The sequence below is a fragment of the Macaca fascicularis genome, chromosome 12 (genome assembly GCF_037993035.2).
Source record: "Macaca fascicularis isolate 582-1 chromosome 12, T2T-MFA8v1.1".
Taxonomy (NCBI): domain Eukaryota; kingdom Metazoa; phylum Chordata; class Mammalia; order Primates; family Cercopithecidae; genus Macaca; species Macaca fascicularis.
The window spans coordinates 125,903,372-125,929,028 of record NC_088386.1 but is presented as its reverse complement, the minus strand read 5'-3'; the positions used below and the strand labels follow the sequence as shown (position 1 = coordinate 125,929,028).

General features: G+C 42.4%; 1 protein-coding gene across 4 annotated transcripts in view; it reads right to left on the bottom strand.

The window, feature by feature from the left end:
- Positions 1-25,657, bottom strand: part of FBXO36 (F-box protein 36) — an 86,690-nt gene that overhangs the window by 14,773 nt on the left and 46,260 nt on the right. For 2 of the 4 annotated variants that reach the window (XM_045367842.3, XM_045367845.3), the window contains exon 3: positions 1,466-1,638. In XM_045367842.3, coding sequence (XP_045223777.1) covers positions 1,466-1,638 — 173 coding nt within the window. The remainder of the gene's footprint in view (positions 1-1,465; positions 1,639-25,657) is intronic. The other 2 variants (XM_045367844.3, XM_074010405.1) reach the window with 1 other exon arrangement.

Sequence of the window (25,657 nt, the reverse complement as noted above, 5' to 3'; positions counted from 1 at the left end):
CGGCCTCCCAAAGTGCTGGGATTACAGGCATGAGTCACTGTGTCCGGCCATAATACTCAGCTAATTTTTAAAAAATGTATTGTAGAGATGGAATCTCCCTACACTGCCCAAGTTGATCTCAAATTCCTAGGCTCAACCAATCCTCCCTCCTCAGCCTCCCAAAGTGCTGGAATTACAGGCATGAGCCACTGTGCCTGAACTAAAATTGATTTTTAAAATCAAGACATTTTATTGCATTATTGGGAAAAAATGTTGGCTTTTTAGATAATAAGATTATGTTTTGAATCATCTTGGAAAATGTTGTATGTTCTTTTATAAATGGACATTGCCCCCAATACATTACAGCTAAATACCGAGCTAGTCAGGCTTCCTCAGTTGCAAGCAACAGATTCCCATTCTGATTAACTTAAGCCAAAAAGAGATTTAATGGAAAATTAGTATGTGTGTGACTGTGGGGTAGGGTTGGGGGGTCTAGAATTGAAGGAACAGCTGAAGGGGTAGGGACCAAGGCATCTTCCAGGATCCAGGGAGTGCAAATGACAAAGGTCACACTGAAGCCTTGACACTGGCTGGCTGAAATCAGCACTAACTGTGCTTCCTGCTCTTGGGTTATTCTGCTGAGGATGTGAAGCAGTGAGACAGTGCATCTCATCAGCTTCGGGCAAGGAAGAAAACGGGGCACTGCAATGGACAGCCCACCAAAACACATACTAGGAGACAGGCAACGCAGCAAAGGCTATTACTAGAAGAAATGGAAACGGATGTCAGGTAGTCCTCCTTGCCGTATTCTCTCTCCTTTTTTTTTTTTTTTGAGTCAGAGTCTTGCTCTGTCACCCAGGCTGGAGTGCAGTGGTGAGATCTCGGCTCACTGCCGCCTCCGCGTCCTGGGTTCAAGTGATTCTCCTGCCTCAAACTCCTGAGTAGCTGGGATTACAGGCGCCTACCACCATGCCCGGCTAATTTTTGTATTTTTAGTAGAGACAGCGTTTCCCCATGTTGGCCAGGCTGGTCTCAAACTCCTGACCTCAGGTGATCCACCCACCTCGGCCTCCCAAAGTGCCCTATTCTCTTATGCTACCATGCTTCTGCTTGGTTTTTCCCTGCCTTGGAATGCCCCCTAACCCAGATCACCTGTCTTCACCAATTTCACCCTCAAAAGCCAGATAAAGTAACCTGCTTCTGTGAAGCCAGGCAGAGAAAATCACTTTGCACTATCTTTGTACCTTGCATACACATCCCTTGTTGAACTGATCACGCTGGATTGTAATTATTTGCATGTACCTGAATCTCTACTATGAGACTGTAAGTTCTTTGAGGAGAGAAATATCTTTTCATCTCTGCTGCTTGTGCACCTAAGACAGTGTCCATCACAAAGTTAGTACTCAACAAAGGATTGCTATGTTAAAAAATCTTTTTAGAAAGCACATGGAAAATTCTATATAGACATAAAATAATGGACCGTTACCTTCGCAAATCTGTGTGATGTTTGGGAAAGCCTGGCAATATCTTCAAGATCCAGATAAGAAATGATATTCAGGAGCAAATTGTCTGAGAGCCGTTCAAGGAAGTCAAATTTACCTTTGCACAAATTGATGACATAGTTTAATATTCTTGTACCAAATATTAAGGCAGTTTGACCTGTAATTCAAAGAAGCCAACAAACTAAAATGGTTATCATGTACAGTCACATAAGAGCTGTAACAACCATCAGTGGAATACAAGCTTCAGGGCATTTTTCCCCTGGGAGTGATGTTAGGTGAGGCTGGGTCTTTCCTGCTTTCACCGAGCTGCCTTTGGGACTAACTGAATGCATTTTTGAGGCATCTGTTTCCAATTGCTGTTCCTGCCCTGAGACCAGAAACTTTTAGGGACACTCACTCCTTAACACAGTGATTTCTGCATCCCCTTGATCTCATCAGACTCCCGTCTATACCACTAACCTAATTGGTCTCGGCATTACCATTGTACTCACGGCCCCTCCAAGTGGGCAGCTATGTGGAGGAAAAAGATGCTGGTCCACGTGGCTTTTCTGCTAGCCCTGCTACTCTCCATTGGTCTAAAACACATTGTCTCCTAATTTTAGTTGACTTTTGATCTCTTATTTCACTTAATTTTTATTTATTTATTTATTTATTTTTAGATGGGGTCGCCCAGGCTGGAGTGCAGTGGTGCAATCGTGGCTCACTGCAGCCTTGATCTCCCAGGCTCAAGCAATCCTCCCATTTCAGCCTCCCGAGTAGCTGGGACTACTGGTGTGTGCCCCCATGCCTGGCTATTTTTTTAAATTTGCTTTTAGAGATGGAGTCTTATTATGTTGCCCAGGCTGGTCTAGAACTCCTGGGCTCAAGCAATCTTCCCACCTCTGCCTCCCAAAGTGTTGGGACTCCAGGCAGGAGACACCACACCCAGCCTGTTATTTTTTTTTTTTTTTTTTTTTTGAGACGGAGTCTCGCTCTGTCGCCCAGGCTGGAGTGCAGTGGCGCGATCTCGGCTCACTGCAAGCTCCGCCTCCTGGGTTTACGCCATTCTCCTGCCTCAGCCTCCTGAGTAGCTGGGACTACAGGCGCCCGCCACCGCGCCCGGCTAATTTTTTGTATTTTTAGTAGAGACGGGGTTTCACCGTGGTCTCGATCTCCTGACCTTGTGATCCGCCCGCCTCGGCCTCCCAAAGTGCTGGGATTACAGGCGTGAGCCACCGCGCCCGGCCCAGCCTGTTATTTTTATACATTGTGTCTACACCAAACTTTCTTCCTTTTTCTTTACCATCTCCTTTCATCCCTATCTTCATTTGATAGGAAAAAAAAAAAAAATAGAGGGCTGGGGGTGGAGGCTCACCCCTATAATCCCAGCACTTTGGGCGGCCGAGGCAGGCGGATCACCTGAGGTTGGCAGTTCGAGACCAGCCTGACCAACAAGGAGAAACGCTGTGTCTAATAAAAATACAAAATTAGCCGGGCGTGGTGGCACATGCCTGTAATCCTAGCTACTCGAGAAGCTGAGGCAGGAGAATTGCTTGAACCCGGGAGGCTGAGGCTGCAGTGAGCTGAGATCACACCATTGCACTTGGGCCTGGGCAACAAGAGTGACACACTGTCAAAGAAAGAAAGAAAGAAAGAAAGAAAGAGAGAGAGAGAGAGAGAGAGAGGAAAGAAAGAAAGAAAGAAAGAAAGAAAGAAAGAAAGAAAGAAAGAAAGAAAGAAAGAAAGAAAGAAAGAAAGAAAGAAAGAAAGAAAGAAAGAGAGAGAGAGAGAAAGAAAGAGAGAGAGAAAGAAAAAGAAAGAAAGAAAGAAAGAAAGAAAGAAAGAAAGAAAGAAAGAAAGAAAGAAAGAAAGAAAGAAAGAAAAGGAAGGAAGGAAGGAAGGAAGGAAAGAGAAAAACATGAATATTTCATAAAAATTATTATGCTAATTTTTTTGTAGAGACAGGGTCTCACTATGTTGCTCAGGCTGGATGCTTCATAGTACTTTAACTTTTGCCTAATATTTTTTGTACCTGTTCACTTATTTCCAAATTGGGAAAGAGTTCATAAAGAATCAACCAATCAATGGTCTGTCTAACTATGTTTGATGTAGGAAAAAAGGATTTCCCCCCAGCTCTCTGAATAAACAAGAAATGAAAACTTGTTTGGAAGGATAGATGTTTCAATGTAAACAGTGGTTAAATGCGGTGACTTTTATTTTCTTCCTTTTGCCTATCTGTATGTTCTGCCCCAGCCTTCTGAGTAGCTGGGATGACAGTCACACACCACCACACCCAGCTAATTTTTGTATTTTTAGTAGAGATGGGGTTTCACCATGTTGGCCAGGCTGGTCTCAAACTCCTGACCTGGTGATCCACCCGCCTTGGCCTCCCAAAGTGCTGGGATTACAGGCATTAGCCACCATGCCCGGCCAAGACTACCTCCTTTTAAGAGGGAGGAAAACAGGGTGATGGTGGGTATGTATTTAGATCACAGGGGCCCCAAAGCTGGGGCTTTGTCAGTTTCTCTTCTCTCCTTCAGACTCTGAAAGCTCCACTATGGCGTCTTTCCAGAAATGGCTCTCAGAAGAGAAACAGTGCACTCTCTTAGACTCAGTGTCCAATATTTGGTGACCACCCTCCCTATTCAACGTGAACTATTCCTTCTGGAGCAAGTAGGACAGAGCTGTCAAGGGCACCAGGCTCCCTGCAGAAGCAGGTGGAACTGTGATCCTAGAAGTTGGGCTCTCTGGTTTCAGAAGGGATGTAAGGTGTGGGCTGTGTTTATGTAAAAGCCAGCTTAGAAGAGTAGCTATATAAGATTTATCTCCCAAGCTGGTTAACCTACATTAAGGCATTAATGTAGAAATAGAAAATAGAGGCATTACGGATTTAAATGGCTTCTGAATTCCAAGTGCTTTCCATTCAAAGCCCCTCTAAAGCACAAAGGCCTTCTTTGGGGGGTGAGGAATAGCCCTTTCAAAAATTCAGCATCGAAGAGTAGGTATTGTGAAGAACCTCTGCCCACTAGCAGAATAAGAAGAAAAAGCAGTGCTTATTTAAAGCCCTTGACAAAATTGAAGATAATTTTTGAATACTTTAAAATGACAAGAAAACATGTTCAAAGCATGCTCAAATATACTTTAGAAAGTTTCCACCAACAAAGTATTTAAAATGTAAAAGTTTTAGGACATGTATAGCTAGGTATGAAATGTGATGGTTTGAAAGTGTAAGGTGGTTAGAGTGTTTTGAAAAAAATACTCTTGCTTTTTTGGTATTTTTAAAATGTAACTAACATATATTTCATTTGAAACTAAAAAAATGTATATTAAAACAAACTCCATTTTGAAACATAAAATCACTATCTGCATGTTGGATTATGTGGCAGACAGTTCCAGTGACTCTCTTTTCCTAAACTTACGCCCCTGTGTGTTTCCATCCCAGCCTGAATAGGGCTGCCCTGTTAACAAAGAGGATATTGCAGAAATGATATCCAAAGGGGAGGTAAAGCCTTCTGCTTTGCTCTTGGATCACTCACTCTGGGAGAAGCCAACGGCCATGTCCTGAAAAGTTCTTTTGAAGTCTCACAGTGGCTGCCCTTAGAGACAACAAATGACCAGTGTTTCCCATTCAGATCTTAGTTAATCTCTTTAGGATTGGGAGGGTCTGGAAGAAAAAGATCTAGCTATGTTAATAGAGATTCTTCACAGATACAAATTTTCCTCCACAAAGAACAGATTTGCAGAACCATTTCAAAATGTGGCAAATCAACATGTTTTGGGGTAAAATATGTTGATTTTCTTCTTTGTCTCATAATGCTATGCCAGAGTCAGGCTGGAAAGTAAATTATGATATATAGGGTTAAATAAAACCCATCTGATGAGACTTTATGATTTGTAGGGCATGACTCCCCAGACCCCTTAGATAGGAATTTGTGCAAGATAAAAAATCAGAGTTTAGTCTTCACTTAGCAGCACTATGGAGAGGTCCATGAGACAAGAAATTGAAACCTCCTGCCAACAACCACCAGTGATTTGTCAGCCAGGTGTATAAGCCATCCTTGAATGCGATCCTCCAGCTCCAGTCAAGCCTTCAAATGACTGAGGTGCCATCTAACCCTGTGCAAGTCTCCCAATCAGAACCACTCAGTTAACCTGCTCCCAAATTTCTGGTCCACAGTAACTGTTTGAGATAATAAACATTTATCATAGTTTTAAGTCATTACGTTTTGGGATAATCTGTTACACAGCAATAGATGATAAAGACTCAGGTACCTGCAAGTGATGTGCTGCCACAATGGAACCTAAAATGTGGGAGTGGCTTTGATATTGAAAAGTCCATAAAAATGTGAATGAATGTGAGGAGAGGGTTGGGGAAAGCCTGAAGAGCCAAGAAGTAACCATTAGTAGAAGCCTAATGAATTCTGAGGTTTTAAAGATGAAGACTTAAAAGATTGAGGGCCAGGTGCGGTCACTCATGTCTGTAATCCTAGCACTTTAGGAGGCCAAGGCAGGCAGATCACTTGGGGTCAGGAGTTTGAGACCAGCCTGGCCAACATGGTGAAACCCCATCTCTACTGAAAATACAAAAATCAGCTGGGCATGGAGGTGGGCACCTGTAATCCCAGTTACTCACAAGGCTGAGGCATGATAATTGCTTGAACCCGGGAGGTAGAGGGTGCAGTGAGCGAAGATTGTACCACTGCACTCCAGCCTGGGCAGCAGAGTAAGACTCTATCTCAAAAAAAAAAAAAGATTTAAGTGAGAAAAAAAAAATGCACCTTATGAGTTGTGCCGTTTAGCTAAGAAAATGTCCAAGCAGGAACATACTGCCTGATTTCTTCTTGATGCTTAAAGTAAAAGATGAGAGAAAAGAGATAAGCTAAAGGAGGGTATCTTAAAAATGACACAGGATTTACTGCTTTTGAACATTCTCTGCCTCTTCAGTTGTCAAATAATGCTAAAATTAAGAAATGTCTCTCAGGCAAAGATCAAATCTAGGACAATGTAAGAAAAACATGGTATAAAGAAGAAATTGGAGGTGGGGAAAGGTGGCTATAAGATGCTCTATCAAAAACCATCCAGTCAAACCTTAGGGTTTTCATGAAGCTTAAGGGTGTTGTCACTCAAGAGTCAAGAGCAGAAACCCAAGGCAGAGAAGCGCTTATCTCAAAGAGATATGTAAGTGTGGTTTTCCCTAATGCAATAGACCCCAATAAGAAATGCATGATGTTTTTAAGAGAATTATATTGGTAAAAACACCGCCATCCAGCCTGAACTGAACAGGTCACATGCAGTACAAAAGGAGAACACTTTGGGCCCTCAACCAGCAAGGTAGCTTTCATTCTAAGGCTTCTTCTCTTGGCTTGTGCAGGGTTGCCATTTCACTGTGTGCTCACACGACTTCTTCGTTGTGAGCTTGAGTAGACGGGGAGTGAGCCTCTGGTCCGACTTCTAACAAGAACACCAATTCTATCAGTTTAGGGCCCCAACTTAAAGACCTTATTTAACCTTAATTACTTCCTTAGAGGCCTCCATGTCCAAATATAGTACACTGGGAGTTAGGGGTTCAACATATGAATTTGAGGGGAGACACACTGAGTTCATAATAACCCTGGGAAACATTTGGAAATTTTAAACACATTTCTGAATAATGAAGGTGTCAGAAGAGATATCAGGCCAGGCACAATAGCTCACCCCTGTAATCCCAGCACTTTGGGAGGCCAAGGTGGACAGATTACTTAAGGTCATGAGTTCTAGACCAGCTTGGCCAACATGGTGAAACCCCATCTCTATTAAAAATACAAAAATTAGCTAGGCTTTGTGGTGCTCGCCTGTAATCCCAGCTGCTCAGGAGGCTGAGGTGGAAGAATTGCTTGAACCTGGGAGGCGGAGGTTGCAGTGAGCCAAGATCGCACCACTGCACTCCAGCCTGGGTGACAGAGTGAGACTCCCATCTTGCGGGGGGCAGGGGAAAAAAAAAGAAAGAAAACCCAAGAGACTGTGACCAGTAAATAAAATGAATTCACTGATTAATTAAGAAAAGGAAATCTTAACTAAAGTTTCAGGTCTATACTGCTTTACAGATTAGCTTTATAAACTCTCAAAGAATTGTATACCAATCCATATGGTATACAATTTGTTCCAAAGAATAGAAATAGAAGAACTCCCCAGCTCAAATTAGGAAGTTGTGCAAACCAGCAATGATGGTAGACAAAAGGAAAACTGTATGCTAAACTTTGCTTAGGAACATACGTGGTAAAAATTCTAAACAAAACATTAGGAAATTGAGTTCATCAACATATTAAGAAAGTAAACAAATTTTGACCAGTAGGATTAATCCTGGAATGATCTAAGGATGTTATAACTCGGGTAAGTATCTTACAGAATTTGCCACATTAACATATTTTTTGAGATAAAATAACCATCTCAAAAATATAGAAAATTATTTCATATAAATATTTCTAACATCTATTATAAATAAAAACTCCTAGAAAGCTAGTAATAAAAGGGAATGTCCTTAACCTGATAACCTGATATATAGGAGTTACCAAAAACCCAGTAACAGTAACAATAATAATGAATGGCACAAATATGGGTTGGTATCATCTTCAGTATCTGCCAGGTACTGCTCTAATATGTATATATATAAAGTATGTGTAATACATATATGTTATATAATACATATAAGATATATCTCATATATATATAATATACACAGTCATTTAACCCTCACAATGACCCTATTGGATGGGTACAATTATTATTCCCCTTTTATAGAGAAAAAAAGGAGTACTGGAATATGGAGAGAACGTAAGAGAGAGAGAGAAATGAGGAAATGAGGAACAGAAAGGATAAGTGGCTTGTTCAAGATCACACAATGAGAAAGTGGCAGAACTAGGACTGAACCCAGGGAGTTTGCTCTACAATGCACCTCCTAATCATGATGGTATATAACCTCTAATGTCAGAAATAAGACCAGAATGCCCACTATCACCATCTCTATTCAGCGTTGTTTTAGAGGTCATAGAAAGAACAAAACAAGGAAAATATAAAAATACATCATGAGCTGGGTGCGGTGGCTCACGCCTGTAATCCCAGCACTTTGGGAGGCCGAGGCGAGTGGATCACAAGGTCAGGAGTTCAAGACCAGCCTGGCCAAGATGGTGAAACCCTGTCTCTACTAAAAATACAAATAAATAAATAATTAGCCGGGCATGGTGGTGGGCGCCTGTAATCCCAGCTACTCTGGAGTCTGAGACAGATAATTGCTTGAACCTGGGAGGTGGAGGTTGCAGTGAGTTGAGATCACACCACTGCACTCCAGCCTGGGCCAGAAAATGAGACTCCGACTCAAACAAACAAACAAACAAAATACATCATGGCCGGGCATGGTGGCTCACGCCTGTAATCCCAGCACTTTGGGAGGCTGAGGCGGGCAAATCACCTGAGGTCGGGAGTTTAAGACCAGCCTGACCAACATGGAGAAACCCTGTCTCTACTAAAAATACAAAATGAGCCAGGCATGGTGGCACATGCCTGTAATCCCCAGCTACTTGGGAGGCTGAGGTAGGAGAATTGGTTGAACCTGGGAGGTGGAGGTTGCAGTGAGCCAAGATCGTGCCATTGCATTCCAGCCTAGGCAACAAGAGCTAAACTCCGTCTCAAAAAAAAAAATAAATAAAAATAAAAATACATCATGATCAGAAAGAAAAAAAAACTGGCATTACCACAAAATGATCTGAACGTCAACATACAAAAGTCAAGAAATCCTACTGAAAAGAGATCAGTATCATTTCTTCATATACCAGCGACCATTAACTCAAAATTATAACTTAATAAGCATTTATCTTTTGGCTCAGCAATCTCACACTGAAATGATCTGTGCACACAGTTACTCATTTTGGCATTATTTGTGATATGACAAGATTGGAAACAACCCAATTTTTATCACTAGAATTTTGGTGCCTACATATAAAGAAATATATGCAGATAAAGCATATATATGATACGTATATAGTATTTGCTTTAGTATAAAGCATATATACTCTATTAAAGCATAAATACTCTACGCAGTTTAAAAAAAAAAAAAGAAAAAAAAAAAGAAAAAAAGCAGGCTGGGCCCGGTGGCTCACATCTGTAATCCCAGCACTTTGGGATACTGAGGCGGGTGGATCACCTGAGGTCAGGAGTTCGAGACCAGCCTGAGCAACATGATGAAACCCCATCTCTACTTAAAAAATACAAAATTAGCCGGGCGTGGTGGCGCATGCCTGTAATCCCAGCTACTCGGGAAGCTGAGGCAGGAGAATCGCTGGAACCCATGAGGCGGAGCTTGTAGTGAGCCTAGATTGTACCATTGCACTTCAGTCTGGGCAACTAGAGTGAAACTCAGTCTCAAAAACAAACAAACAAACAAAAACAAAAACAAAACAAAGAATATCTCCAAAGACATGAGGTGATTTCCAGGATATACTGGTGAAAAAGTAAAGTGTTGAACAGCAGGAGCAGAATGCTATTTGTGTAAGAATGGGTAGAGGAACATAAATATATTTATGAATTTGTTATATCTGCAGAAAGAAACACTGGAACTGTAAATAAAAGCACAAGTGTTTACATCCAGGGCAAGGGAAGGAAAGGGCAGTGCAGACAGAGATGGAAGACTCTGAGTACATCGTTTGACAATTTTGATTTTGGAAACACATACATGTTATATATATTCAAGAATTAAAATAGAATGTAAGTTTTTAAAAACACACTATTAGCACAAAAAAATTATAAGGTGACTAGGAATAATTTAGGATTCTTTTCTCTCCTTTCTTTTCTTTTTTAAAAGAGATGGGATCTCACTATGTTGACCAGGTTGGTCTCAAACTCCTGGCCTCAAGCCATTTTCCCATCTCAACTTTACAAAGTACTAGGATTTCAGGCGTGTGCCACGGTGTCCAGCCAAGGAAGAATTTGAATAAAACATATATAAGACCTTTATAAAACATATATAAGGTCCTTTATAAAGAAAACATTAACACTTTATGGAGAAAAATAAAAGAAGACCTAAATGAATAGAGAGATATGCTAATGTTGAGAAGACTCAATACTGAAGGATGACAATTCTCCCCTCAGAAATCTAGAAATTCAATTTCAATCAAAATCTCAACAGGGATTTTTATATGACTTTACCAGTTGATCTTAAAATTCATATGCAGGGAAAAAGTCAAGAACAGCCTTTGTAAAGAATAAGAGGAGAAGAAAAAAAAGAGTAAGAGGAGGAAGAAAATGAATTCCTCTAAATAGATAAGAAAAATTACTATAAAGATTGCAATTAAAGCAGTATAGTGTTGGTGTTGGTGCAAGACAAACAGTGAAACAAAATAGCCCTGGAAATGACAGGTACATATGGGAACCTGGAATATGTAAAAGATAAGATTATAAAACAGTATGGAATTACTAAACTGTCCCATAGATAATGCTAGAAACATTGACCAGACAGAGAGGAAAAAAAAAAAATCCTATGTTTCAATCCATCATATCAAAAAATGAAGTTAAGTCAAAGACCTAAAGTAGGAAACAAATCATAAAATATTTGAGAATTTTTTTTTTTTTTTTTTTTTTTGAGACAGAGGCTCACTCTGTCATCCAGGCTGGAGTGCAATGGCATGATCTCGGCTCACTGTAACCTCTGCCTCCTGGGTTCAAGTGATTCTCCTGCCTCAGCCTCCCAAGTAGCTGGGATTACAGGCGTGCATCACCATGCCTGGCTAATTTTTTTGTATTTTTAGTAGAGATGGGGTTTCATCATGTTGGTCAGGCTGGTCTCGAACTCCCAACCTCAGGTGATCCACCCGCCTTGGCCTCCCAAAGTGCTGGGATTACAAGCATGAACCACCATGTCCAGCCTGAGAATTAAAAGTAGAGCTATAGTCTTATGAAAGCAGGGTAGAAAAAGATTTCTTAAACAAAACACAAAAGTGCAAGCCATAAACTAAAAAACTGACAAATTTGATGGCATTAAAATTGTAAACTGTAACGTAAAGGCCACATAGACAAGGTAAAAAGCTAAGTCAAAAACTTGGTGAAATATCTGTAGCACATACAACCAAATTAAATAATTAGTATTCAAAATATGTACCTAAATAAGTCTCTACAATCAACCCAAAAAAAGACAACCAGATACACACACACACAAAATAGGCAAAGAAGATGAATTAGCAATTCTCAGAGGGGAAAAGCCAAATTGTCAATAAATATAAGATATTCAACCTCATTAATAATTAGGGAATTTACATACCTAGTTTGGTATAGAAGTATATGTATCTCTGACTACACCATATGTTGCTGAGAATATACAGAAACAGCATCTCTCATAAAATGCTAATGGGAGTGTAAACTGATTTAACTCATTTGGAAAATAGACTGTCAATACTTAGTAAAGAGGAAGAGACATATATCCTGCAAATCAACAAATACAAATAAAAAGGTTAGAGAAACTCACACACAGATACATGAAGAAGAGAATATATGAAGATTTACTGCAAAAAAGTAGAAACCAACTACCCTCAGTAGGGGAAATTAGTTGCATAAACTATGGCTTATAACAAAAATGGCCGAGTGTGGTGGCTCATGCCTGTAATCCCAGCACTCTGGAAGACCAAGGCGGGCAGATTACTAGAGGCCAGGAGTTCGAGACCAGCCTGGGCAACATGGCAAAACTCCGTCTCTACAAAAAATAGCTGGGCATGGTAGCATACACCTGTAGTCCCAGCTGCTCAGGAGGCCTAGGCGGGAAGATCACTTGAACCCGGGAGGTCAAAGCTGCAGTGAGCTGAGATCAAGTCACTGCACTCCAGCTGGTGTGACACAGCAACACCATGTCTCAAAAAAAAAAGGGGGGGGGGCATTAGAAATTATAATACAAACCATTGAAATGAAAGAACCAAATCTACTTATATGGATAAATCTCAAAAACAATGTTAAAAGATAAAGCAAATTTTAAAAGGACAGTATGATACTGTTTCTATAGAATTTTTTTTATTTATTAATTTATTTTTTGAGACAGGGTCTCACTCTGTGGCCTAGGCTGGAGTCCTGTGGTGGAATCTTTGCTCACTGCAGCCTTGACCTCCCAGGCTCAAGCAATCCTCTGACCTCAGTTTCCCGAGTAGCTGAGACTAAAGGCATACACCACCCACTGCGCCCAGCTAATTTTTATATTTTTTTATAGAGACGAGATCTTGCTATGTTGCTTAGGCTGGTCTCAACCTCCTGGGCTCAAGCAATCCTTCTGCCTTGGCCTCCCAAAGTGCTGGGATTACAGGAGTGAGCCATGGTGACCATCTCTATAAAATTTTAAACAAAAATAGTAAAAATAAAATAAAATAATAAAAATTGTATATATTATTCATGTGTTTGTACTATAATACAATATGCTTAGAAATGATACAAACTTTATTTTCAATTGATTAATTGACAAAAACTGTACACGTTTATCATGTATATGATGTTTTGAAATACGCATACATTGTGAAATAGCTTGAGAGAACTAATTAACATATATGTATTACCTCACATATTTACCATCTTTTGAGGTGAGAACACTTAAAATCTACTCAGTGGTCTTTAAGAATACAATAAGTTGTTATTAACTACGGTCACCATGTTGAAAAACACATCTCTTGAACTTATTCCTTCCATTTAACCGAAATGTTGTATCCTTTGACCAACTCTCCTAAATTTCTCCCTTCTCTCCCCTGCCTCACGTAACTCCTATCCTACTCTCCACTTCTATGAGTTCGACTTTTTCAGAGACTGCACACGTAAGTGAGACCATGCATTGTTAGCCTTTCTGTGCCTGGCTTATTTCCCTTAGCATAATGCCCCCCAGGTTCATCCATGTTGTCACAAATGATAGGATTCCCTTTTTTAAAAAGCAAGGCTGGATAGTATCCCATTGTGTATATGTATTGCATTCTCTTTATCCATTCATCTGTTGATGGACACAGGTTGATTCCATATCTGGGCTATTGTGAATAATGCTGCAATGAATATGGAAGTGCAGATCTCTCTTGTATATACAGATTTCCTTTGGCTAACAGTGTGATTGCTGGATCATATAGTAGTTCTATTTTTTATTTTTTGAGGAACTTCCATGCTGTTTTCCATAACGGCTGTACTAATTTACATCCCACCAACAGTGTGCAAGGGTTCTCTTTTCTCCATATCCTCACCAAGATTTATCTTTCAACCAACTTTACAATAGTTAATAGAAAGGAATGGAGGAGAAATAGATAGGTGGGAAGCGGTAATTTGATTATATATCTGTAATCTTCTTTTGTTTTTAAAAGGTATTATATGTAGCCAGGCGTGATGGCGGGTGCCTGTAATCCCAGCTACTTGGGAGGCTGAGGCAGGAGAATCGCTTGAACCTGGGAAGTGGAGGTTGCAGTGAGCGGAGATGGCGCTACTGCACTCCAGCTTGGGCAAAAGAGCAAAACTCTATTTAAAAAAAAAAAAAGGTATTATATGGTGCTTTTGTCAGCAGCATTTAGCAGGATTTATACTAAAACTGGGATGATAAGAAAAAGATAAATATACCCCTGAGAAAGTATGACACAAAGTTGAAATTATTGAAAAAATTAAAACCGTTTGGAGTAGATTCCCTGACCACATGTAATTTTAGCTAAAAATTAAGAACAAAAAAAGTATCTACGAAATCCCCAACTACCTGTAAATTTTTTTTTTTTTTTTTTTTTTTTTTTTTTTGAGACGGAGTCTCACGCTGTTGCCCAGGCTGGAGTGCAGTGGCGTGATCTCGGCTCACTGCAAGCTCCGCCTCCCGGGTTCCCGCCATTCTCCTGCCTCAGCCTCCTGAGTAGCTGGGACTACAGGCGCCCGCCACCGCGCCAGGCTAATTTTTTGTATTTTTAGTAGAGACGGGGTTTCACTGTGGTCTCGATCTCCTGACCTTGTGATCCGCCCGCCTCGGCCTCCCAAAGTGCTGGGATTACAGGCTTGAGCCACCGCGCCCGGCACCTGTAAATTAAATAATATATTTCTAAGTAATTAAGGGTCAAAGAACACATCAAAATGGAAATTAGAAAATGTTTTAACTGAATGAAAATGAATGAGAATAAAGACACAAGTTATCAAAACTTGTCCAATGTAGGTAAAGCGCAGTTAAAGAAAATTTAGAGGAGAAAAAATGGCTCTAAACAATGATTTAGGCCAGGTGCAGTGGCTCATGTCTATAATCCCAGCACTTTGAGAGGCCAAAGTGGGAGGAATTGCTTGAGGCCAGGAGTTAGAGATAAGTCCCAAGACCAGCCTGGACACCACAGTGAGACCCTGTCTCTACAAAATTATCCAGATGCGGTGGTGCACACCTGTAGTCCCAGCTAGTCCAGAAGCTGAGGCAGGAGGATCACTTAAGCCCAGGAGGTTGAGGATGTAGTGAGCCATGATCACTACATGATTACAGGTGGGAGCCACTGTGCCCAGCCAGAGTCTCTGTAATGTTCTTTTCTGTAGGTTTAAAATATTTCTGAATTTGAAAACTTGTAAAGAGCAAGCTACAGGATACAATGCATAAGATTCTTCTTTTTGGCCAGGTGCGGTGGCTCACACCTATAATCCCAACATTCTGGGAGGCTGAGGTGGGCAGATGACTTGAGGTCAGGAGTTCAAGATCAGCCTGGCCAACATGGTGAAACCTCATCTCTACTAAAAATATAAAAATTAGCTGGGCATGGTGGGTGGGTGCCTGTAGTCCCAGCCACTAGGGAGGCTGAGGCAGGAGAATCACTTGAACCCAGGAGGTGGAAGCTGTGGTGAGCCGAGATTGCACCACTGCACTCCAGCCTGGGCTACAGAGGGAGACTCTGTCTCAAAAAAAAAAAAAAAAAAAAAAAAGAGGATTCTTCTTTTTATGTTTTATTTATTTATTTGTTTGTTTGTTTGTTTATTTTAAGATAGGGTCTCACTCTCTCGCCCATACTGGAGTGTAGTGGCACAATCACAGCTCACTGCAGCCGTGACCTCTTGTATACAAGTGACCCTCCCACTTCAGCCTCCCCAGTAGATGGGACCACAGGTGAATGCGAATCCACAGCCAGTTAAGTTTTGTATTTTTTATACAGACAGGATTTCATCACATTGCCCAGGTTGGTTGTGAACTGCTTGGGCTCAAGTGATCCTCCAGCCTCAGCCTCCCAAAGTCGTCAGATTATAGATGTGAGCTACCGCGCCCAGTCCTTTTTGTGTTTATGCATAAACCATGTTTATAAGGATATAACAGAAACTCCTAATGATGGTTGTCACTGGAACTAGAAACACAGGGTCAGAGATAGACTTATTTTCATGCTAAAACCTTTTATTTTTATTTTATTTATTTGTTTATTTATTTATTTATTTATTTATTTATTTATTTATTGTTGTTGTTGAGACGGAGTCTCGCTCTGTCGCCCAGGCTGGAGTGCAGTGGCTGGATCTCAGCTCACTGCAAGCTCCGCCTCCCGGGTTTACGCCATTCTCCTGCCTCAGCCTCCCGAGTAGCTGGGACTACAGGCGCCCGCCACCTCACCCGGCTAGTTTTTTTGTATTTTTTTAGTAGAGACGGAGTTTCACTGTGTTAGCCAGGATGGTCTCGATCTCCTGACCTCGTGATCCGCCCGTCTCGACCTCCCAAAGTGCTGGGATTACAGGCTTGAGCCACCGCGCCCCCACTATTATTTATTTATTTATTTATTTTTGAAACAGGGTCTCATTCTGTTCTCCAGCCTGGAGTATAGTAGCACAATCATGGCTAGCTGCAGCTTTGACTTCCTAGCTCAAGCCATCCTCCCACCTCAGACTCCCAAGTAGCTGGGACTACAGGCATATGCCACCATGCCCAGCTAATTTTTTTATTTTTTGTATAGACAGTGTCTCACTATGTTGCCCAGGCTGGTCTCGAACTTCTGGGCTCAGGCAGTCCTCCCACCTTTCCCTCCCAAAGTGCTGGGATTACAGGCATGAGCCACAGTGCTTAAACCTAAAACTTTTCAAACTGATTTAACTTTTGTTTTACTATGTGCATTAATTCAATTTTTAATCTTAAAAAATCAGTTAACAATAAATGACAAAATGTAAGATTTTATTTGGATTTGCCTTCTCTGCTCTGCAGCCCAGAACGAGCCTCCCACGCTCCTACCTCCTGTACTCTCCCACCTCACCCTCACTTGCAGAACCCAACCCAAGGTGTCCAGAAGCCACAGACCAAGGCTGAAGACAAGGGCAGCCGATCAGAGAGGGCAACAAGGAGGGGAGGAGTGCTGTAAGAGGTATTAGTTAGGAATGAGAAAATGAAGGCCCAAGTTAAAGGCTGATGTATAAGCCTAAAAAAAAAAACCTAAAGAAAATGGATTATGGAACAAGGTATGATGGCAAAAGGGGTAAGAAAACACCTACTTCCTGTTGGATGGAGTATAATTAACACAGGAGTGTTTTGGAGGGCAATTTGTAAGGATAAGAAAGTAGCATTTTCTATACATTTTAAATTACTCTAAATTGAAATATTGTGACATCAAAATATTAATGAAGTCTCATTTTAGGTGCAAATGTTAAAATAATGTAAATTACACAACTTAAAATTATTTCAAGAGTAGCATAATTATAAAGTTGGCATCATTATTAAGGTCAAATGTGTTGCAAATGGCATTTGTGCTGCATCCCGTGGCAGTGCCACATGAACCAGTTCACAGAAAGACCATCCTTGGTCACGTTAACCTTGAATTTTGCAAGATTTTCAAGAATGCACCCCTCAAATAAAATCTATCAAAATTTATAAGGTATATCTCTTTGGATATAGCAATTCCACCTGTAGGAATCCATGTTACTGACATTCTCATGTAAGTGTGCAGATAGAGATGTCCCAGCATGGCCGGGCGCGGTGGCTCACGCCTGTAATCCCAGCACTTTGGGAGGCCGAGGCGGGCGGATCACAAGGTCAGGAGATCGAGACCACAGTGAAACCCCGTCTCTACTAAAAATACAAAAAATTAGCCGGGCGCGGTGGCGGGCGCCTGTAGTCCCAGCTACTCAGGAGGCTGAGGCAGGAGAATGGCGTAAACCCAGGAGGCGGAGCTTGCAGTGAGCCGAGATCGCGCCACTGCACTCCAGCCTGGGCGACAGAGCGAGACTCCGTCTCAAAAAAAAAAAAAAAAAAAAAAAAAAGAGATGTCCCAGCATGTACCTAAAGGCCTCAGTGAGAACAGCAAAACCTGGAAACCATCCGAAAATGCCCATCAATTGAGGACTGTGTATTTGTACCCACAGAATACCATACATCCTTGCAAAAGAACAGGGGACTTTACGTACACTAACAGAAAAATAATCACAATATATGAAGAGCAAAAACAAGTTAAAAACCTAAAGACGAAATTGATTTGATTTTTTTTTTTTTTTTTTTTTTGAGATGGAGTCTCGCTCTGTTGCCAGGCTGGAGTGCAGTGGCATGACCTCGGCTGACTGCAACCTCCACCTCCCGGGTTCAAGCGATTCTCCTGCCTCAGCCTCCTGAGTAGCTGGAACTACAGGAGTCCGCCACCACGCCTAGCTGATTTTTGTATTTTTAGTAGAGACAGGCTTTCACCATGTTGGCCAGGATGGTCTTCATCTCTTGACCTCATGATCTGCCCGCCTCGGCCTCCCAAAGTGCTGGGATTACAGGCGTGAGCCACCGTGCCCGGCCTGATTTAATTTTTATAAACATATACACGATTCAAACAGAAAGAATTCAAATACAAATGAAACTATTTGGAATGGTTGTCTCTGGGGAATGGAGCTTGGAGGAGATAAATAATTTTCACTTTTTAAATATTAAAAACTCCAACGGCTAGAATTTTTTGAGTACTTATTATGTGCCAGGCAAATTCTAAGCACTTCATTCAATTAGTCCTCATAAGGTTCCTGTGAGATAGATGCCATTATTATTCCCATTATCAGCAGTTGAGGGAAATAAGACCTAGGAAGATTAAATATTTGGTGAAGGTCACATACCTAGTGGGTTTAGGGCCAGGATTTGAATGGAAGTGGTCTGTATCAAGCAACACTCTTATTCACATGCTAACAGTTCTCTATACTTGGTAGTGTTAAGAATAATGTTTAAAATAATAAACATGACAGTTGTTTTTTTTGTTTTGTTTTGTTTTTTTGTTTTTGTTTTTTTTTTTTTTGAGACGGAGTCTCGCTCTGTCGCCCAGGCTGGAGTGCAATGGCGCAATCTCGGCTCACTGCAAGCTCCGCTTCCCGGGTTCACGCCATTCTCCGGCCTCAGCCTCCTGAGTAGCTGGGACTACAGGTGCCCGCCACTGCGCCCGGCTAATTTTTTTCTATTTTTAGTAGAGACGGGGTTTCACCATGGTCTCGATCTCCTGACCTTGTGGTCCGCCCGCCTCGGCCTTCCAAAGTGCTGGGATTACAGGCATGAGCCACCGCGCCCGGCCTAAACATGACAGTTTTGACTCTTAAAAATGCAAACCTGGGCCAGGCTGGGTGGCTCATACCTGTAATCCCAGCACTTTGAGATGCCAAGGCAGGGAGGATTGCTTGAGCTCAGGAATTTGAGACTAGCCTGGGCAACACAGCAAGACCTCATCTCTACTAAAAAATTTAAAAAAAATTCAAATTGGCTGGGCATGGTGGTGTGCACCTGCAGTCCCAGCTACTCAGGAGGCTGAGGTGGGAGGATTGTTTTTTGTTTTTTGGTTTTTTATTTTTTTTGAGACAGAGTTTCGCTCTTGTTGCCCAGGCTGGAATGCAATGACACGATCTTGGCTCACTGGAACCTCTGCCTCCAAGGTTCAAGTGATTCTCCTGCCTCAGCCTCCTGAGTAGCTGGGATTACAGGCGTGTGCCACCACACCCGGCTAATTTTGTATTTTTAGTAGAGATGGGGTTTCTCCATGTTGGTCAGGCTGGTCTTGAACTCCCGGCCACAGGTGATCCACCCACCTCAGCTTCCCAAAGTGCTGGGATTACAGGCGTGAGCCACCACACCCGGTGCGAGGATTGTTTGAGCCCAGGAGATAGAGGCAGCAGTGAGCTGTGACTGCGCTACTGCACTCCGGCCTGGATAACAGAGTGAGATCCTGTCTCAAAAATAAATAAAATAAAAATGCAAATCTGGAAAAAACAAATTCAACAACGTTTTAATTTTGCAATTTAGTAACATAAATCACAGTGGTAGACAGAATAATGCCCATCCCCAAAGATGTCCATGTCCTAATCTCCAGACCCTATGAATATGGGACCCCACATGGCAAAAGTAACTGTGCAGATGTGATTAAATTAAGAATCCTTTTTTGTTTTTTATGAGACAAGCTCTTGCTCTGTCTCGGGTCACTGCAACTTCTGCCTCCCAGGTTCAAGCGATTCTCCTGCCTCAGCCTCCCAAGTAGCTGGGATTATAGGTGACCACCACCATGCCCGGCTAAATTTTGTATTTTTAGTATAGATGAAGTTTCACCATGTTGGCCAGGCTGGTCTCAAACTCCTAACCTCAAGTGATCCACCTGCCGCAGCCTCCCAAAGTGCTAGGATTACCGGTGTGAGCCACCGTGCCCGGCCAAATTAAGGATCTTGAGATGGGAGACAATCCTGGATTATCTGGAGAGCCTAATGTCATTACAAAGTTCCTTATAAGGGAAAGGCAAAGGCAGGAGAGTCAGAGTCAGGGAAGGAGACGTGACCACGGAGGCAAGGTCAGAGTGATGCCTCGTGAGAAAGACAAGACCCGCCATTGTTGGCTTTGCAGATAGAGGAAGGAGGCTGGGCACAGTGGCCCACGCATGTAATTCCAGCACTATGGGAGGCCAAGGCAGGCAGATCGCTTGAGCTCAGGAGTTTGAGAGCAGCCTGGACAACAGGGCGAAACCCCATCTCTACAAAAAATACAAAAAAATTATTGTGGTGGCACATGCCTGTAAGTCCTGACTACTTGGGAGGCTAAGGTGGGAAGATCACTTGAGCCTGGGAGGTGGGAACTGCAGTGAGCCAGGACAGCCCCACTGCACTCCAGCCTAGGTGACAGAGTGAGGCTAGGTCTCTCAAAAAAGAAAAAAAGAAAAAAAATGTGTGACCCCTCACCCCATCACTTCTCTTGCTCCTGCTGTGTAAGACACCTGCTCCCCCTTTGCCTTCCACCATGATTGGAAGCTTCCTGAGGCCTCCCCAAAACAAGCTGCTGTGCTTTCTGCACAGCCTGCAAAACCATGAGCCAATTAAACCTCCTTTCTTTATAAATTATCCATTCTCAGATATTTCCCTATAGCAATGTGAGAACAGACTAATACAACAGCAAACCATAAGGACATGCTGGGAAAATTTTTTCTTTTTTCTTTTCTTTTTTTTTTTGAGACAGGGTCTCATTCTGTCACCCAGGTTGGAGTGTAGTAGCACAATCACAGTGCACTACAGCCTCAACCTCCGAGGCTCAGGTGATCCTTCCACCTCAGCCTCCTGAGTAACTGGGCAGGCAGGCACCACCACACCCCGCCAACTTTTGTATTTTTTGTAGAGACAGGGTTTTGCCATGTTTGCCAGGCTGGTCTCGAACTCCTGGCTTCAAGTGATCCGCTTAAGCCTGGGAGGTGAAAGTTGCAGTGAGCGTGATCGTGCTACTGCACTCCAGCCTAGGCAACAGAGTGAGACCCTGTCTCAAAAAAAAAAAAAAACAAAAAAAAAACTGTTCATGAATCAGGTTATTTTGTCTTGCTTTTCATTTTGTTACCGTTTTTTTCAGAGACGGTTGGTGGGCGGTCTCACTGTGTTGCCCAGGCTGGCCTCAAACTTCTGGCCTCTAGTGATCCTCTCACTTCAGCCTCCCAAGTATTTGGGATTACAGGCGTGAGCCACTGCGCCTGACTTTGTATCAGGCCATTGAATGCTCACCATGGCCACATGGAGTAACCATTATCTCCAGTTAAGTATGAGGAAACTGACTCACAGAGTGGCGAGCAATCAGCTGTGGTCACACAGCAGGCTGGTGGCAGGACAGAGATTTCAACCCCAGCTTACTGAGCCCCAGTCTGTGCTACCATGAACCCTCCCTCCTTCCTCTAGAGACAGAGGACTTCCTGAAGGATTCTCTAACAAGTGGGTATAGAGAGACTAACAACAGCATGGTTTGGAGTTTTCCCCTCAGAGATATAGGAGCCTTTGAACTTGCCGGGCTGATTTAATTTGGTATCACAGTGCTGCTGCTGGCAGGAAACCACCTGGCAGCCCTGAGACTGCAGCTCTGTAAACTACCATTTAAAAAGCCTGGTTGGTACATGCCTTGGCTGAATCCCTCAACTCTCCTGCTGTCCAGCAGGAACAGAGCCAGCAGGGAGGCAGGCCTGCTGTCAGACTCATAAAATCTTTGCTATATTGCCTTTTCTCTTCCAATATCAGAACCCCTCAAGTAGTTATCCTGAAGTGAACCCCCTCCCCCAGTATCTTAACAGGAGCTTGACCCCTTCCCCCAATATCTTATCAAGGGCAGGGCTTGGAAGATGCCTGGAACAGGCAAGAGACTGGTGAGGTCTGCAGGTAAGCCAGCACTCAGAAGGCAGTGGCAGGCTTTTGACTCCAATCTCTGGCCCAAATCCCCATCTCCAGGTTTTTGTGGAAGACAATCAGAAAATCACATGGTCTCAAGGAACAATGCAGCATTCACTAGACATATAGCTCTGTGGAAGGTCCTACAGTGGTAGGAAATAAATGGAAATAAATATGGAAAATAAAATGGAAGCGGGGCACCGTGGCTCACGCCTATAAACCCCTGCGCTTTGGGAGGCCGAGACAGCCAGATCACTTGAGGCCAGGAGTTCGAGACCAGTCTGGCCAACATGGTGAAACCTCATCTCTACTAAAATACAAAAACTAGCCAGGTGTGGTGGTGTGCGCCTGTCGTCCCAGCTATTCAGGGGCAGGAAGCGGGGGCGCTGAGGCATGAGAACTGCTTGAACTTGGGAGGTGGTGGTTGCAGTGAGCTGAGATCGTGCCACTGCACTCCAGCCTGGGCAACAGAGAAAGACTCTGTCTCAAAAAAAAACACAAAAAACAAAAAACAAAAAACGGATCTTAACTTGAAAGTGAAAATGAAATGTGTTTTATGGAAGTTTACTTTATAGCGATCTGCATAGAAACATGTTTGGTCCACAATTAAAGAAGTTAGGCATGCCCGAACTGATTGAAATTCAATCAAAAGTAAATAGCCTTCCGCCAATATGATTGTTCTTTTCTTTTTCTTCTAATCTCAGTCACATTTTCTTCTCTTTTTCTTTGACAACATGGTTGTTCTTAAGCCAACAATGAATTTTATAAATATTTGCCATAAAGGAGTTAATGATATTGCACACAGACAGTAAGCCAGTGAACCACTCAATCCAGCAGACATTTTTTTTTTAACTTCGCCTCCCAGGTTCAAGTGATTCTCCTGCCTCAGCTTCCCAAGTAGCTGGGATCACAGGCTTGCATAACCACACCCGGCTAATTTTTGTACTTTTAGTAGAGACAAGGTTTCACCATGTTGGCCAAGCTGGTCTCAAACACCTGACCTCAGGTGATCCCCCTGCTTCCACCTCCCAAAGTGCTGGGATTATAGCTATGAGCCACCGCACCCAGCCCAACTTTTGACTATTTAAGAAAGCAAAACAAAACTTTGCTTCTCTAAACAAAACAAAAAACAACAACAAACTATCACATATATACATATATATACACACACACACATATAAAAAATAAAACTGTCACATACATATATATACACACACTCTATATATATTTATATAGGGTCTTGCCATGTTGCCCAGGCTGGTCTTGAACTCCTGGGCTCAAGAAATCCTCCCACTTCAGCCTCCCAAAGTACTAGAATGACAAGTGTGAACCACCACACATGGCCTATCACATACTATTATTGTTAAATAATGGAATTTTTTTTTTTTTTTTTGAGACAGAGTCTCACTCTGTTGCCCAGGCTGGAATGCAGTGGCATGATCTCTGCTCACTTCAACCTCCACCTCCCAGGTTCAAGCGATCCTCAGCCTCCCGAGCAGCAGGGATTACAGGTGCCCACCCCCATGCCTGGCTAATTTTTGTATTTTTAGTAGAGACGGGGTTTCACCATGTTGGCCAGGCTGGTCTCAAACTCCTGACCTCAGGTGATTCACCCACCTCGGCCTCCCAAAGTGCTGGGATTACAGGCATGAGCCACTGTGCTCAGCCTAAATAATGGAATTTTTTAAAGAGTGTTGATTATCAAAGATCCACTCAGAGTTTGCCTTCTAAATGAGATTAATATGCTTGATTCTTTTGAGTTTCAATGCTTAGTCCTGGCAATGTCAGTATTTAGCTGTAAGATCCTCCTTTCTGAATCTCATGGCAATAATATTTATTTCACAAGGATATTATAACAAAATGAGCAAAAGTACTTGATATTAATATAAATAACATTGTTAACTATAACTTATAAGAATCTCTAAGGTGTCTTCTAGTTTTAAAATATTACTATTATTAATTTTTTTTGAGATGGAGTTTCACTCTTGTTGCCCAGGCTGGAGTGCAATGGCGTGATCTTGGCTCACTGCAACCTCTGCCTCCCAGGTTCAAGCAATTCTCCTGCCTCAGCCTCCTGAGTAGCTAGGATTACAGACACCCACCACCACGCATAGCTAATTTTTTGTATTTTTAGTAGAGACGGAGTTTCACCATCTTGACCAGGCTGGTCTTGAACTCCTGACTTCAGGTGATCCGCCCACCTTGGCCTTCTGAAGTGCTGGGATTATAGGCATGAGCCAACGTGCCCAGCTATTATTATTATTTTTGAGACATTCTTGCTCTGTTGCCCAGGCTGGAGTGCAGTGGCATGATCAGGGCTCACTGGAGCCTCAACCACCTGGGTTCAAGCAATCCTTCCACCTCAGCCTCCTGATTAGCTGGGACTACAGGCACGTGTCACCATACCTAGCTAATTAAATTTGTGTTTGTTTGTTTGTTTGTGGAGACTAGGTCTCACTCTGTTGCCAAGGCTGATCTTGAACTCCTGGGCTCAAGTAATCCTTCCCAAGGCATGAACACTGCACCTGGCAAATTTTTATTTTTAAGGAGTAATTATTAAAGAGTTTAGTTGAAGAGAGTCCCTTGAGAGACACATTCTAAAGTAGATGAAGATTAAACAACATAACAACTGGGATTTGCTTCATAATAGTCCAGTGGGAACAGTGGGTTTCATCTACAGGTTTGGGTCACATTTTGAGTATTGCTGAAGTTGGTTTATGAGTACATGGGAGTTAGTTAAAAACCATTCTGGCCAGGCATAGTAGCTCACACCTGTAATCCCAGCACTTTGGGAGGCCGGGGCAGATGGATCACCTGAGGTCAGGAGTTCGAGACGAGCCTGGCCCACATGACGAAACCCCATGTCTACTAAAAATACAAAATTAGCCAGGTGTGGTGGCAAATGCCTATAATCCCAGCTACTCGGGAGGCTGAGGCAGGAGAATCACTTGAACCTGGGAGGCAGAGGTTGCAGTGAACCGAAATCATGATACCGCACTCCAGCCTGGGTAACAAGAGCAAAACTCCGTGCCCCCCTCAGAAAAAATTCTGTCTGCTTTTTATGTTTGAATTTTTCATATTGAGAAGTGTTAAAATAATTAATTGGGAAGCAATCGGGCTTAGATGTCGCCAGTGTCCTGAGTTCTTATGTAAGCAAACTGAAACCCAACTCAGAACAGATGGTTGGGCCAGGTGCAGTGACTCACACCTGTAATCCAGCACTTTGGGAGGCTGAGGTGGGAGGATCACTAGAAGCCAGGAGTTCAAGAACAGCCTGAGCAACATAGTGAGACCCTGGGTGTACAAAAATTTTTTTTAATTAAAAAAATGTTTTTAAAATATGGATGGTTGTAGCATAGGAAAAGGAAATTTCTGCTTACCCAATCAGAAACCGCCAACTAACCTCTAACTAGAGATTTTACCAGTCAGAAACTGCCAACTAACCTCTAACCAGGGAATTTCCACTCTAACCAATCAAATATTTTGTTTTCCTGCAGAAAACACCATATAAAAGTTTCCCCTTAAGCGCTTCCCAGTGACGCCCAAACCACTCGGTTGTTTACCACTGCCCAATTCATAATATTCAAGCATAAAACTATATTTACTTGCTTTTAACTTCATTAATG